The 13984-nt window shown below is 55.2% G+C and overlaps 1 protein-coding gene across 1 annotated transcript; it reads left to right on the plus strand.

Annotated features, from left to right (window-relative positions):
* The first annotated feature begins 1019 nt into the window (after window positions 1-1019).
* XYLT2 (xylosyltransferase 2) lies at window positions 1020-13619 on the plus strand. The gene is made up of 11 exons (XM_086857129.1): window positions 1020-1214; window positions 6005-6476; window positions 6917-7092; window positions 7403-7605; window positions 8009-8089; window positions 8243-8459; window positions 8856-9032; window positions 9861-10123; window positions 10231-10426; window positions 10818-11151; window positions 11512-13619. The coding sequence occupies exons 1-11, from the start codon at window positions 1062-1064 to the stop codon at window positions 11832-11834; spliced, it is 2595 nt and encodes an 864-aa protein (XP_086713255.1). The 5' UTR covers window positions 1020-1061; the 3' UTR covers window positions 11835-13619.
* Window positions 13620-13984: the final 365 nt, after the last annotated feature.

Raw genomic sequence — 13984 nt, forward strand, 5'->3', positions numbered from 1 at the left:
AGGATTCTAGGTAGGGAGCCTTTTCCTGCTGGTGTGGAGATGCTGAGGTAGTCTAGCAGCTCTCAGCTCTTGAGGCATGGACCAAATTGCTCCTATCGAAGGGGAAGCCGTCCCACAGCTTAGCAGGCTGCTCAGAGCCCTTCTGCAGCCTGGGGATAAGTTCCCCCTTATCAAACCTCTTCCTCTTAAAACCCTCAAGGGCATTGAGGCTGCAGTGTTCCCTTGGCTTTATCAGCAGAATCTGCCCACAAAACTCACAGGAGGTCCTGGAACTCCCAGGAACTGCTATCACCACCCAGCCACTGCTTCCTATTTCCTCTGCTGAAATACTTTCCCCCACAGTTAGGTTTCACAGGGGTAAAGCTGAGAGAGCTGGGGGTGTTCAGCCTGGAGAAGGCTCCAAGGAGACCTCAGAGCTCCTTCCAGTGCCTAAAGGGGCTACAGGAAAGCTGGATGGGGACTTAGAACAAGGGCCCAGAGTACCAGGACAAGGGGAATGGCCTCACAGTGCCAGGATACTGTGAAGGACAGGGTTAGATGCAATATTGAGAAGGAATTGTTTCCTGGGACGGTGAGGAGGCCCTGGCACAGGGTGCCCAAAGATGCCTGGCTGCCCCATCCCTGGAAGTGTCCAAGGCTGGACAGAGCTTGGAGGAGCCTGGGATAGTGGAAGGTGGGTTGACACATTATTACACATTAATACACTCATTCACTGATATTTATTTACACATTAATACACTCACATTCATTGATATTTACACATTAATACACTGACATTCATTGCTATTTATTTACACATTAATACACTCACATTGATATTTATTTACACATTAATACACTGACATTCATTGATATTTACACATTAATACACTCACATTGATATTTATTTACACATTAATACACTCACACTGATATTTATTTACACATTAATACACTCATTCATTATGCACGGCCGTTCTCTCACAGGCCCCGCCCCTCCCCACGGCCCCGCCCCTGGCCCCGCCCCTCCCCGCGCGGTCCGGCCCCGCGCATGCGCGGCGGTGGCGGCGGCGCGGCGGGCCATGGTGGCCGGCGGGGCGATGGTGGCCGGCGGGCGGGCGCGGAAGCTGGTGCGGCGCTACCGGCTGGCGGCCGCAACGGCACTCGCCATTCTCCTGCTCCAGGGACTCGTGCTCTGGAGCTCCGCCGGCCTCGACGAGGAGGGCCCGGCCGAGGTGTGCCGCGGGAAAGAGGGGGGGCGGCCAGGGCCTGTTGGCGGTGAGGGGAGTGGGGGACCGTGCTGACGGAGAAAGGGGCTGGGGAGGGGGCGTGAGGGGGCTGAGGACGACGCGAGAGACGGAGGGTTCGAGGTGGGCTGAGGGCCTGGGGGGTCATGGGAAAGCGGTGGGTGCTGGTACGGGGCTTTCGTGGGGGAACCCTTGGGAGGGACAGTGCTCTGGGGGTCGCGAGTGTCCCTTTCTTAGGAGCTGGAGCGGGAACAAAGGGCACGGGCTCTGTGAGGTTTGCGAGGCCCAGCCCCAGGATGGGGTTCCTGGGCTGGATGTCCCGCAGCCTCAGGCTGCTGGGGGTGTTGCCTGGGGGGCTCCTGGCTGCAGCAGTGCAGGGTCACAACGCCTGAGAAGGGGAGCTTGTGGCCCAGGGGATGCTGTTTTGGGTTTGGCATAGAGTGGGGAGTTTGATGGGGATCTTGCATTTGTGGTTTGGGGGATGTTGTGGGAGACTGGGGTCAGGGACACCCAAACAAAAAAACATGGAATTCAAACCTGGGAGGTTTGTGTCAGCTCCTGTGTAGCTGTTCTGGTGAGAGGTATCTCTGGGAAGTGGGAGAGTACAAGGACCTTTTGGAGTCACTGGTGTCTTCATGCCAGAGCACCCTGCTCATGCCAAACACATCACTTCTTTCTTGTGAGTGTGGGGAAACTGAGGCATGGTCTGGTGAAGGAGTTTGCCCAAGGTCAGACCCAGAACAAGTATCAGAGAGGACCCAGGCGGATAAAGCACATTGTTGCCACCTTTAAACAAAGCTCCTACCCCTGAGTTGTTAATTAGGATTTATTTGTTGGGATCTCCCCAGATTGTGTCCACAGACTGCTATGTCTTTGTGGACCAATAGCTGAAGCCTCCTTCTGCCTCCCTGGTGTGGAGGGTGATCCCATGGTCAGCAAATCTAGAAAGCTTTTCTTGAGGGCAAAGATGTGAGAAGGGGAATAGGGCAGCCCCTTGCAGTGGGGAAGGTCTCTAAAGTGACACCACTCACTCAGCAGGTGAATTTCCGGCCTTAGGCCTCCTCCTGGGCCACAGGGAATGGCCATGAGCACCCTCATGTGCCATCATATGCCCATCGGCAACACAGAACCAGGGAATGAATGTGGCAAGGAGAGGATCGTGATCTGGATGCACTGGAAGCATGAGAGCAGACTGATCTGACACCAAGGAGTGCCCAGCTGATCCTTTCCCTGTTCTGTGACCTTGATCAAATTACTTCACCCATCCTGGCTTCTCCTTCCCTCTGCACCATCCTGCACTGCTTGCCTGCTGTTCTCTGCTCCTGCCCTTCACAGCCTCCTGGGTTGGCTCATTCTGCCTTGGTCCTTGCCTGGTTTCCCCATGTCTCATTCCAAAATGAGCTGAGCTGGGCAGCTGAAGAGGTTTGGGCATAGGTCCTGTTTCCTGGAGGGAAGTTGGTTCACCACCAGAAGTCCTTGGAAGTGACGTGCCTCTTTGGAGAAGACAAGAACCATCCTTAACTTCACAGACAGCCTGAACCCATTAGCAAGCTGGGAAAAGTCCAGTTAACCTTTATTTCTTATAAAATGCAAAGCTCTTGGTTTCTGTGCCATCCTGCAGCTTCTGATTTTGGCCAGACCTAGAGGAGACACCGTTTCCCTAAGGGCTTTTCTGGTAAAGCTGGGGAACAGTCCCAGGAGAGTCTGACCTTGCAGGCCTGAAAGGATTCATGGAAGTTTGGGATTTCTTAATTGCCAGAGTAAATGGCTCCTTCCCACTAATGGACACAGCTCATCCCCACCATGGATGGGCTGTGGCTGGCTGTGGAGAAAGAAAGAGACACTGGAGTCCTGGAAGCACTGTGGCGCTGGCTGTGCCTCTTGAATCCATGAGTTCTCTTCCCAAGCCCTATTTTGGGGTCCTGTAGGCTTCCATTGCTCACCAAGCAGATGTTTTATGGGGTGCAGACCAGGAGTATCTGGATCTGCTTCCATCTGCCCAAGTCAACACTGTGTTTCCTGTGGAAAGCAAATTAATCTTGTCCCACCAGGATCAAACAACACTATGCTTATCCTGACTGATGGATGAGAGAGGAAATTCCCATTCCTGCTGTGGTCAGCATAAGTGTCTCCCCACACAAGTGGGAGCCTGAGAGACCAGAGCGATCCTGCCTCTGTCACTGTGACACCCACAGCTCCTGAGTGAGCACATGAGCTTCCTGAAGCTCTTAGTCCATGGTGGAGCTGGCATCAGTAAAACTCAAACCACAAAGTTCCCTTGTGGGTGCAGAAGAGGATCTGTCACTGCAGTATTTTAGCCACTTGGTCTCCTGTCTTTGTCTCGGAGGCCTGTATGTTGGTGTCCTCTGTGTGCTGTGGCCACAAGAGAAGCTTCCTATGAAGTGTCTTTTCTTCCAGAGAAGAGATTCCTTGATAGTTACTTTTCCTGCCAAAGAACTTGTTTTTAGGGGACTTAATCCAGCCATTTTGACTCGGGATTCCTCTGATGACTCTGAAACATTCTGGTGCTGGTTTTGCCTGATGACTGCTGGTATGTGGCAGAAACCAGACACCCAGAGAGGAAATCCTGCAGAAAACAAGGTGCTGTTAGCTCTACTCCTCCCAGTGGCACAGTGCTGGGGATGGGGTGCAGGTAGATACATGACCCACAGCGCTGTGTCTCTCTGGAGTGACAGTGTTGCATTGGGGGAGGCATAATAGGACAAGTCTTTCCAGTAGTAAGCAACAGGACAAGAGGAAATGGCCTCAAGGTGTACCAGGGGAGGTTTAGGATGGATATTGGCAAAAATTTGTTCACCAAAAGGGCTGTGAATCCCTTTAACAGGCTGGATGAGGAAGTGGTGGAGTCACAGTCTATGGAGATATCTAAAAGATGTGTAGATGTGGCACTTGGGGACATGGTTTAGTGGTGGCCTTGACAGGGGTTTAACAGTTGGATGATCTTAGCGAGTCCTTCTAACCTAAATGATTCTGTGATTCTAGAGTGAGCTCTGGCTGGTGCCTGGAGTCAGCTGTGTGTGTGACAAGGAAGGAATGGGGATGGGGAGCCTTACTGATTGTTCTACACAGGTTTTAAATACAGCAGAACAACATGGCCAGATCCATTCCCTGCCAGGCTGGGGTGGAGGGATCACTCTGCTGTGGTGCAGTAATTAGAAACCCTTGAGTTCCTTGGCTGACAGCTCCAGAAGGGCTGGCAGTGCTTCTAACAACTTCCCTGCTGGGAAAGGCAGCTAGGCATGGTCCTGAGCTGGGAACTGTAACCACAGGTGGGCATCAAATAGGGGGTGTCCCCAGAGTCTGGTGTGTTGGGGAGTGCAGGATGTGAGTGGGATCAGTGAATCTCTTCCTGTAGGAACATGGAAGAGACTCTTTCCTCACTTGTGGCCTTCCGGCTGCCCTCTCCTTTGATGCTCTGTGGGGAAAACAGGTTTACAGCTCTGGAACAGATGGTCCTGTGTAGTGACTAATGAAGGGTTCACTGCCTGTCTCGGGCTGCCAGTGATGCCTGTCTGGGTGGAAGCAGGCTTGGCTGATCCCTGCTGAACCAACCTCTTGGGATTTAAGCAGTGTTTTGGCCATGGCTGTGCCAGCACAACATGGGTAGTCTGGGAACTCTGAAATGTGCAGATCATGCCAAATGCTTTCCAGTCATTTCACTCTGTGCTTTCTCCTGGCTGTGACCTTCCCAGCAGCTATACCCTCAGGGGAGTCTTGTGCCAGGAGCTAGTTCAGTCCTGCTGCCCTTGTCAGGCATCTGTCCATCCTTGTGAGAAGCCAATGCCCAGGAATACTCCTGGATGTTCCTCACAGTTCCCCATGATGCCTGACACAGCTGCTTTGGGGTTTGGGGGTGCTGTGAGACAGCTTTGGGAGGCCAGGCTGGAGCAGGCAGCTGCCTGCCTGTCATCCAGGAGTGCCTGCAGTGGGCTGGGGCACATGGCCCCAACATCACGGGTGCCACTCATTGGGAAAAGTCTTTCCCATGAGTGCGGCATCCAAACTTCCCAGCTCCCTGCTCTCCCCAAGGCTGACTGTCTGCTGGTCAGCCAGCCTGGCAGAAGTAATGAAGTATAATTAACTGCTCCCTTTACACGTCTTCTAGGGTCCATGGGAGGGTTTGTGACTGGATTTCTAGGGAAGGTGGTAATGGCAGTGCTTGTCCCAGCCTAGCACAGGGAGCCAGGGTCCAGGGACGGGAGTGTGGGCAGGGCCTTAGTCTATTCCAGTCCAGCGCTTTCAGCCCAGAGAGCACAGCTGTGGTGCCTGGGACTTTGGCTGTGCTGGGCTTGGTCTCACAGCACGGTTATGGCAGGGAGGAGCTGGTCCAGTAGCCTCCCAGTGAAATAAGCGTCACCAGCCAGTACAGCCCAGTGCTCAACTCCAGCATCAGGAATGTCCCTGCATTGTCAGGACCTCAGAGGGTGGCTGGTGCAGACACAACCTGCTGTATCCATTTAGTCTACAGTGAGCCAAACCACAGAGGGTGAGACCGTCTGGGTGTCCTCGTGTTGGGGGGGGCATAGGCAGGAGGCTGCTGTTGTGTCTTAGCCTGGGGTTTTAGGTGGTGAAGGGACTGTGTAATGTCCTGTGCTGCACAGCGGTTGCTCCTGGAGCACCTGTCATGCTGCAGCATTGAGCTCTGTGGGGAACGGGAGCAGGGATGCTCTGAGGAGCATGCTGACAGAGCTAGGGGGGAGCAGGCCCGAGCTAATGCTGTCTGTCCTCTCCTCTGCATCCACATGGACCTGCTACAGGAGCGGCAGAAAAAAGCTGGGTTTCCTGAGAGCAGCGACGGCTCCAAGGACTCGGACAGCTCTGCTGGGCGCCGGAGCAGTGCCAGCCGGAAGCACGGCCGATGGCGGGGCCGGCCGGACAGCCCCGGGGCCATGGTGTCCAAGGTGGTGAGAGCCGTCACGGCCAGGCACAAACCAGGATGGAGGCTGCCGGCCATGCTGGACTCCACCAGCCGCAGGAACCTGACGGAGCTGCGCAGAGAGGCCCAGCTGGCCATCTTCCAGCAGGGTGACACGGGCAGTGTGGAGGGGGCTCCCCAGCCCACCGAGAACAGTTTCACCCCCAAGTGCGAAATCACGGGCAAAGACGCCCTGTCGGCGCTGGCCCGGGCCAGCAGCAAACAGTGCCAACAGGAGATCGCCAACGTGGTGTGTCTGCACCGAGCTGGCAGCCTCATGCCCCAGTCTGTGCCTCGCCACTGCCAGCTCTCAGGTAAGTCCTGCTGGAGTGTTCCTGGTCGCCCTGGGCATTGGGAATATCCCACCTTCCTTATGTCACCAAACTCTCCCACCTGGCAAACAGCAGCCTCAATCTGTCACTGAGATTCCCAGATTAGCACTACCTCTCTAATCCAATCAAAGCTGTGCCAGCCTTCTTAAGTTGGGCTATTCATCCCAGCCTACAATTCTGCAGGGGTCAGAGCCAGGCCCAGTTGCATTTTCTGTTTTAAGGCACCAGAGGAGGACACCCCCTTTCCCAACAACCCCCCTCAGTGTAACACAAGGGGCTGTGTGTGCCACCCTGGCACTGCAGCCAGTTTGGGGTTTGCCCAAGGCTGAGTGCTTCCTTGCTGTTCCCTGCCTTGCTCAGGAGCTCCAGGTAGTAGATACCAAGGCTGGGGGTGGCTGACAGCCCTCTCCCTCCCCATGCAGGCAAGGTCAGCCCTGTGATCCAGTGGGACGAAAGCCGGCTGCAGCAGGGGCCCCCCAGCAAACCTGTGCGCATTGCCTACATGCTGGTGGTGCATGGCAGGGCCATCCGCCAGCTGAAGCGGCTCATCAAGGCCGTGTACCACCAGCAGCACTTCTTCTACATCCACGTTGACAAGGTGTGTGGCAGGGGTGAGGGAGTGGGTGCTAACTGCTCCATTGGTCCCTGGGAGAGGGAGCAGAGCTGAGGCACGGGTGGTGGTGAGTGAGGAAAGTGGCTGGATAGGGTCAATCCTCGCTGCTGTGGAGCTGTGACCCTCCACCGCTACTTCTGCAGCCCCACGGAAGCAGGATCTATCCCCCCTGCCTTGTTTGCTGCTTCCCTCCTTGTGGAGGCTGCTGCAGGAGCTGAATCCAGGCTGGTGGCAAGGAAAGCAGGGCCCTGGGAGGATGAGCTCCTTGCTGAGGGTGAGCCATGTTCCCTGGTAGCGCTCCAACTACCTCCATCACGAGGCCATGGAGCTGGCCCGGCACTACCCCAACATCCGTGTGACACCCTGGCGCATGGTGACCATCTGGGGAGGTGCCAGCCTGCTGAAGATGTACCTGCGTAGCATGAAGGACCTGCTGGAACTGTCTGACTGGCCCTGGGACTTCTTCATCAACTTGAGTGCCACTGACTACCCCACGAGGTGAGGGCCTTGCTGGGGCAGGGGAGGAGGCTGGAGGTGTTGGGGCTGTATGATGCTGCAGCAGCCTCAGGAGGGGCAGGGAAGATCGGAGAGCTGAGGAAGATGGGGTTGGAGATTGCACCCACGTACTGGTGATGATGCTTTGGGGCCAGATTGGACCCATGTATGCAGAGGAGCCCAGCCAGTACCTCAGAAGCTGTTTTTTCTGTGGGGTGGGTATTTCAGGAGAATATGCATGTGGGGCACCAGACAGCTGAGAGGCTGTGGCTGTGTCTGCCCAGTGATGGGACAGCGGTCTGAGTCAGCAGCTTTGGGCTCCTTTTGTCTAATGGCTCTTGTAGAATGAATGTTTACTGAGCTGCTTCACCCCAGAAGCATTAATGATTCCTGATTTGTACCTCAGGACCAATGATGAACTGGTGATGTTCCTGTCCAAATACCGAGATAAGAACTTCCTGAAGTCCCATGGCCGAGACAATGCCAGGTAATCTCAGCTAGAGGCAGAGCTGGACTGGAGGAACAGAAAAAGGGATTTCAGAAAAGAACTGAAACAGCTGTGGCAGGGAGGGGATGGGATGTTCTGCATCTGCACTTAGCAATGTGGTTGACACTCCTAACTCCTCATCCCCATGCCCAGGTTTATCAAGAAGCAGGGCCTGGACCGCTTATTCCATGAGTGTGACTCCCACATGTGGCGACTGGGCGAACGCCACATCCCTGAGGGCATCATCGTGGATGGGGGCTCTGACTGGTTCTCGCTGACACGCAGCTTTGTGGAATATGTGGTCTATGCTGATGACCAGCTGGTGTCCCAGCTGCGCCAGTTCTACACTTACACACTCCTGCCAGCTGAGGTGGGTGCTGGCTGTGGGCCACCAGGCAGATTTTCTTCCTACTGGGCTTAACATCTCTGCCTCACTTCATCTCTGCTCTGGGTAGCTGCAAAGGGTGTTGCTGGTTCTGCTCAGTTTTGTGCCTTCCCTTTTCCAAACTTAGCTATGAAAGCGGGAAGAGAGGAACAGACAGGTCAGGGGTCATGTTTACATACAGCCCAGCTTTAGGTCCAGTCACCCTCTGGGCCAGATAAAGACTGGTGTGAGCCTGGTCCCTTAAGTGTTGCCCTGTGCTGGGAACAGAGATGAGTTTCTGTTCAGTAGCAGTTGAGGTCTGTCCTCCTCTATGAGTGGGGATCTCCATTAACCACCTGTCCTCCATCCCACTGGATGTTTTCTGTTTTCTGCCCTGCACAGTCCTTCTTCCACACGGTCCTGGAGAACAGCCACGCCTGCGAGACACTGGTCGATAACAACCTCCGAGTGACCAACTGGAACCGGAAGCTGGGCTGTAAGTGCCAATATAAACACATAGTCGACTGGTGCGGGTGCTCCCCAAATGACTTCAAACCCCAGGACTTCCTTCGGCTACAGGTGAAAAAGATCCTCCTTTCTCTTCCTGCTCTTTTCCTTCCTCCCTGTCCTCTCCTCTCTGAGCTGTCCTGTGGGCACCCCAGGCTGCAGTGCCAGCTACTGTGCGTGTCCTCACAGGAGACTGGAGCATGGTCAGGTCCCACTGGGGCTCAGTGTAGATGTGTCTGTAAACAGGCAGTGAGATTATCCTGACTATCCTGCCCTGCAGCGAGGCTTCTGCTTGCAGCACTGCTCCTATTCTTAGACTTTCTCTCCTGTTTTCCTGCACTTTCCCTGCAAATGTATCATTTGGGGAAAATATCTTTTTAGTAAAACTCTTTCAGAGTGCTGTTTCTTTGTCAGGTCAAAATGCCTTGTGGTGGAAGGTCTCCCATGCTCTCAGTGCATGGAGACATGGACTGAACACAGGAGATTTGGGGAAGATAGATCCAGCCCTGAAAAGAGCAGTTGTGACAGGATTTTCCAGCAGTCCAGGCTTGTTGAGGCCAAGACCCTGTTCCTGCAGGCTGTGCCACATGGCCAGAGCTAATGCAGGGCTCAGTAGTGGCTCTGGTGGATGGGGCCCCTCAGAGTAGAGATTGCAGCAAAGGAGCTGGCTGACACCTGGCTGCTTCTGGGCATGGAAAGGGGGAGATGGGGACCCACCTGCATTACCAGTAACTGTTGGTGTGCTCCCACTGGTCCTGTAATAGAGGATCCCATATTCAGGCTGGCTGTGCTGTGCTGCTCCTTAGCCTGTGCCTTCAAAGTGTGTAGGATGGATCCTGCTAGAGTGGGAGGGCAGAGTGGGTGGAGCCAACATTGTTAGAAATGCCTGTGCTCTTCCAGCAACTCTCCAGACCCACGTTCTTTGCCCGCAAGTTTGAGTCAACGGTGAATCAGGAGGTGCTGGAGATCCTGGACACACACCTCTATGGCAGCTACCCTGCCAACACCCCAGCCCTCAAGGCCTACTGGGAAAACGTCTACGACCGTGTCGACGGACTCAGCGGTCTCAGCGATGTCACCCTCACCTTCTACACAGCCTTCTCCAGGCTGGGGCTCCACAAAGCCTCATCCACACCCGCAGCCAAGGCTGACAAGCTCTGCAGGTGGGGTATTTTCTGTGGTCTCAGACCAGGCTCCAACTGGAGGCCTTTATCTTGTGCTGGAAGGATGCTTATGCTCACACGTGCAACCTCTCTGTCTGTCTCTCCAGATTTGAGCCTCGAGGCTTCCCCTCCAGTGTGCATTTATATTTCTATGACGACCGTTTCCAGGGTTACCTGGTGATGCAGGAAGTGCAGAATTTGGCAACTGGGCAGGCAGAATCCTTGGAGGTGTGGATGATGCCCCAAGGAGCTCTGAAGCTGTCAGGTCATGGAGGGCAGGCAAACCGCTTGCAAAACCTTGAGGTAAATGGAGTGCTTTCCTCTCTGGATTTCCCACACTGTGCTGCCGTTCCTCTTCTGCCCCACCTGCTTGCCATGGGACAGAGGGACACAGAGCTGCCATTGTGCCTGAGAACAAACCTTTATCTGGAAGTTTGGTTTATTTGTGAGGAGCTGATCATTAGAGAACAGGCCTTCAGGGGATCTTTCAGAGGCAGTTGAGATCCAGCACCTGCAGCTGCAGGAGGCCTTGCACAGCTGACTTGGTGCTGGCATGTGATCCATGGAGGGTGGGGTGTCCATTGCTTTGGACTCCAAGGTTTGTGTTCTCTCTTTTGGGGAGGTGAAATGCCAACCTCAGCTGATAGTGTCTTCTTGTCCAATGTCTCACTGCTTGTGCTTCCTGTCCCTCCAGGTGGGCACAGAGTGGGACCCCAAGGAAAGACTCTTCCGCAATTTTGGAGGCTTGATGGGGCCTTTTGACGAGCCAGTGGCCATGCAGAAGTGGTCACGGGGCCCCAACCTGACGGCCACGGTGGTGTGGATTGACCCCACCTATGTCATTGCCGCCTCCTACGACATCACGGTGGATGCAGAGGCAGAGTTCACCCAGTACAAGCCCCCCCTCAACCACCCCCTGCGCCCTGGCATCTGGACCATCCGCCTCCTGCAGTTCTGGGAGCCTTTGGCGGAGAACCAGTTCCTGGTGGTGCCTCAGACCTTCAATCGCAAGCAACCTCTCAGGAAAGGTGAGGATGCTCTGGAGTTTGGGGCTGGATGAGAGGATGTCCCAGTGGGCAGTCCAAAGTGCTTCCCTCTGTGTTGGCCCCTGGGCTGCAGCTGATGACCAGGCTGGAGCCAATTTTCCACTGGTGTCCCCTTGCCCATGTGAATCCTTGGACTGGGCTGTCCTCTTGGTAGCTGTGGAGAACCCATTGGCATGTCAGATCCTTCCTGCAGCAGTGTCCTTTTCCTTGTGCTGGAGGAGAGCTGGAGTTGCAAAGGGATGGGGTGCTGTGCCCCAGCTGGAGTTGGGGGTAGGACCTGCAGGGTGCTAGAATGTTGCTGTGCTGCTCATCCCCTCTCTTTTCTCTCCCTGTCCTTCCCAGATGATAGCAACTGGCTGCATGGTGGGCCCCCCCGCAATGAGTACATGGACCAGAACTTCCAGGGCCTGGGCGGGATCCTCAACCTGCCACGCTCCGAGGCAGCAGAGGAGGATGCGGTGCGGAAGGCGCGGCTGACGGGCAAGGAGCTGGAGGACTGGGCAGACGCTGCCATCAGCACCTTCTGGTCCACAGCGAATGTCTGTGTCAGCAGCCCCTCTGCCTGCGCTTCCCTGGAGACCTGCAGCAAAACCTCCTGGAGCTCCCTCTCCCCAGACCCCAAATCAGAACTGGGGCCCGTCAAACCTGATGGGCGGCTGAGGTAGCAGGAACAGCTGAAGGGCACCCTTGGGAGCAAGGAGCATCCTCCATTTCTGATTTGGGGGGTGTCCCTGGACCACATCACCCTGTGCCATTTGCACTGTACTCACTCGAGGAGGAGAAAATGGGAACCTCCAGGCAGAGGAAAGCCTTCTCCTGTGGGGTATTTTGGGCAGAGGGAGAGGCATGAGGTGGGTCTTGCCCATCTCCACAGGAATGAGCCCTTGCTGGCCAGGGAAAGTGTGCTGGAATGCCCATCCCTGTGGGGGCATGGCAGGCACCTGGGAAGAGCTGTGTGTTTGTTACTCCAGGCCTTGGAGCCTCAGGAAGGGGTGATGTGGGAGGGAGGGATGGCTGGAGGGTGGGCAGGCTCTGGACCAGCTCAGTATCCTGCCCAGCCCCGGGTGAGAACTTGGCAGGATGGGCCCTTGTTGCTGGCTGCTGCCTTGGTGGGCTGGTGAGGGACTGGGGATAGGCGGAGGCAGAGTGGGTCAAAACCTGCCGTGTGCACAGAGCTGCTGCTGGCCCAGGGTTTGCATCTCATCCCTTCCACCCCAGCCCTTTAGTTTGTATTTTTATAAATATATATATAGAAATATATATGATGCAAAGTGCAATAGAGACGAGACCCCGCATTGGCCGGGAAGTCCTTGTGTCTCCATCTCCCTTCAGACTGTAACATACCTTGTTCCCTTGGGTATCCTGGTGCTACAGGACAGGGTGCTGGGTCGTTTACATACTTTTTTATTATTATTGTTTTACCATTTGCCCATTTCCTGCTGAGGGCTGCTGGGGACCTGTAGCCTGATGGCCTTGGGGCAGGGTTGCCCCCAGGCTGCGGGGCAGCTGCCCAACTATGCCAAATGCCTGGAGCTCTGGTGTGTTGTGCAACAGCAGGGAGCGCTCAGTGTGTGGTTCAGGTCTGACAAGCTGCGCTGTAGACCCCGCCACTTCTGTCTCCACTTCAGCAAAAGGACGCCCTGATCTCCTGCCAAAATACCATCCACAGGGCCAAGGTCTTGCTGCGGATGAGCTGTGCCTGGAGGGCTGCCCTATGCCACAGCTCCTTGACCCGACTTTTTATTTTCTCCCACGTCGGTAGAAGCTCTTGGGACCTGCTGCGCTTCCCTGGCCAAAAGATAAAGCGGTGAGATGAGGTCTGGCCAGCTCCATCCTCCCTCCACTGTTTCTGCTACCCACTGCTCCAGAGGGAAGAGGCACCACCTGTGCTTGGGAAGAGTTGCAGTGGAGCATCCCCCTTCCCTGCAGTCCCCTCAGGATGTCCTTGGGATCTGCCTCCAACGTTCTTCTGTCCAAGACTGATGCTGCCTGGAGAAGTCTGGGTTTGGTTTCACCCTGGGAAGACGCTTCACAGCTGGGGACAATCTGGAGCCCATTTGGCCCAACCCTCTGCTCAAAGCAGGGTCTCAGGAGCTGGTGGAGTTTTGCTGTCTCCATGGATCTGTGCCATCCTAACTTTTCTCCCATGTCCCTGCTCTCTCCACCTGGCAGGTCTGACACTCCCAGTCTCCAAATTTAAGGATGCGGGTATTGCAAAATGTGTACTGTAAGATGGAGGGGACTGAGACCTCTCTCTGTGAGGGCAGGTACCTGCTGGCACTCAGCCTTCCTGTCCTGCACCCACTGCTGCCTGGGGTGCTTTGGGGCTGTGGAACAATGTGGGGGAAGAGGGGCCACACAGGGGAGGACGCCAAAACTCTGTGTGAGAACCATTATGTAAAGTTGTCTTAAATATGCAACATCATCACAAATACATCTATATCTCTACAGTTCGGTGTGTTGGGTTTTTGTGGTGTTGAATGGGTCGGGGAAGCTTGGCCGTACCTGGTGAAGGTGTGAATCCCTCCTGGGCACCGGGACAGGCACTGTGAGGGTGTTGAGGCAGGGTCACCTTCCTCAGGTGGGTGATGTGTGACCCAAAATCAAGCTCGGGGTTTTCAAAGCCTGTGGCTGTAGAGTGAGAGCTGGGGAGCGACCCGGAGCCACCGGCTGAGTCGGGTTCACACCCTGGCAGCGGGTGCCCTGAAGGTACCCGGATACTTAGCGTTGACATGATACTTAATTAATATGTTAATCAGCTAATGAGCGAGCACCACCTCCTGCCTGCGGCGCCAGGAGCCTACCGCGGCACAGC

This window comes from Cyanistes caeruleus, chromosome 19, assembly GCF_971803275.1.
Source record: "Cyanistes caeruleus chromosome 19, bCyaCae1.hap1.1, whole genome shotgun sequence".
Taxonomy (NCBI): Eukaryota; Metazoa; Chordata; class Aves; order Passeriformes; family Paridae; genus Cyanistes; species Cyanistes caeruleus.

What these genes read in the sequence shown, in the direction of transcription:
- XYLT2 (XM_086857129.1), top strand. Translation starts at nt 1,062, where the DNA reads ATGGTGGCCGGCGGGGCGATGGTGGCCGGCGGGCGGGCGCGGAAGCTG. An exon ending in ACGAGGAGGGCCCGGCCGAG is followed by an intron (nt 1,215 to 6,004) that starts GTGTGCCGCGGG and finishes GACCTGCTACAG; the next exon opens with GAGCGGCAGAAAAAAGCTGG. An exon ending in ACCGCTTGCAAAACCTTGAG is followed by an intron (nt 10,427 to 10,817) that starts GTAAATGGAGTG and finishes CTGTCCCTCCAG; the next exon opens with GTGGGCACAGAGTGGGACCC.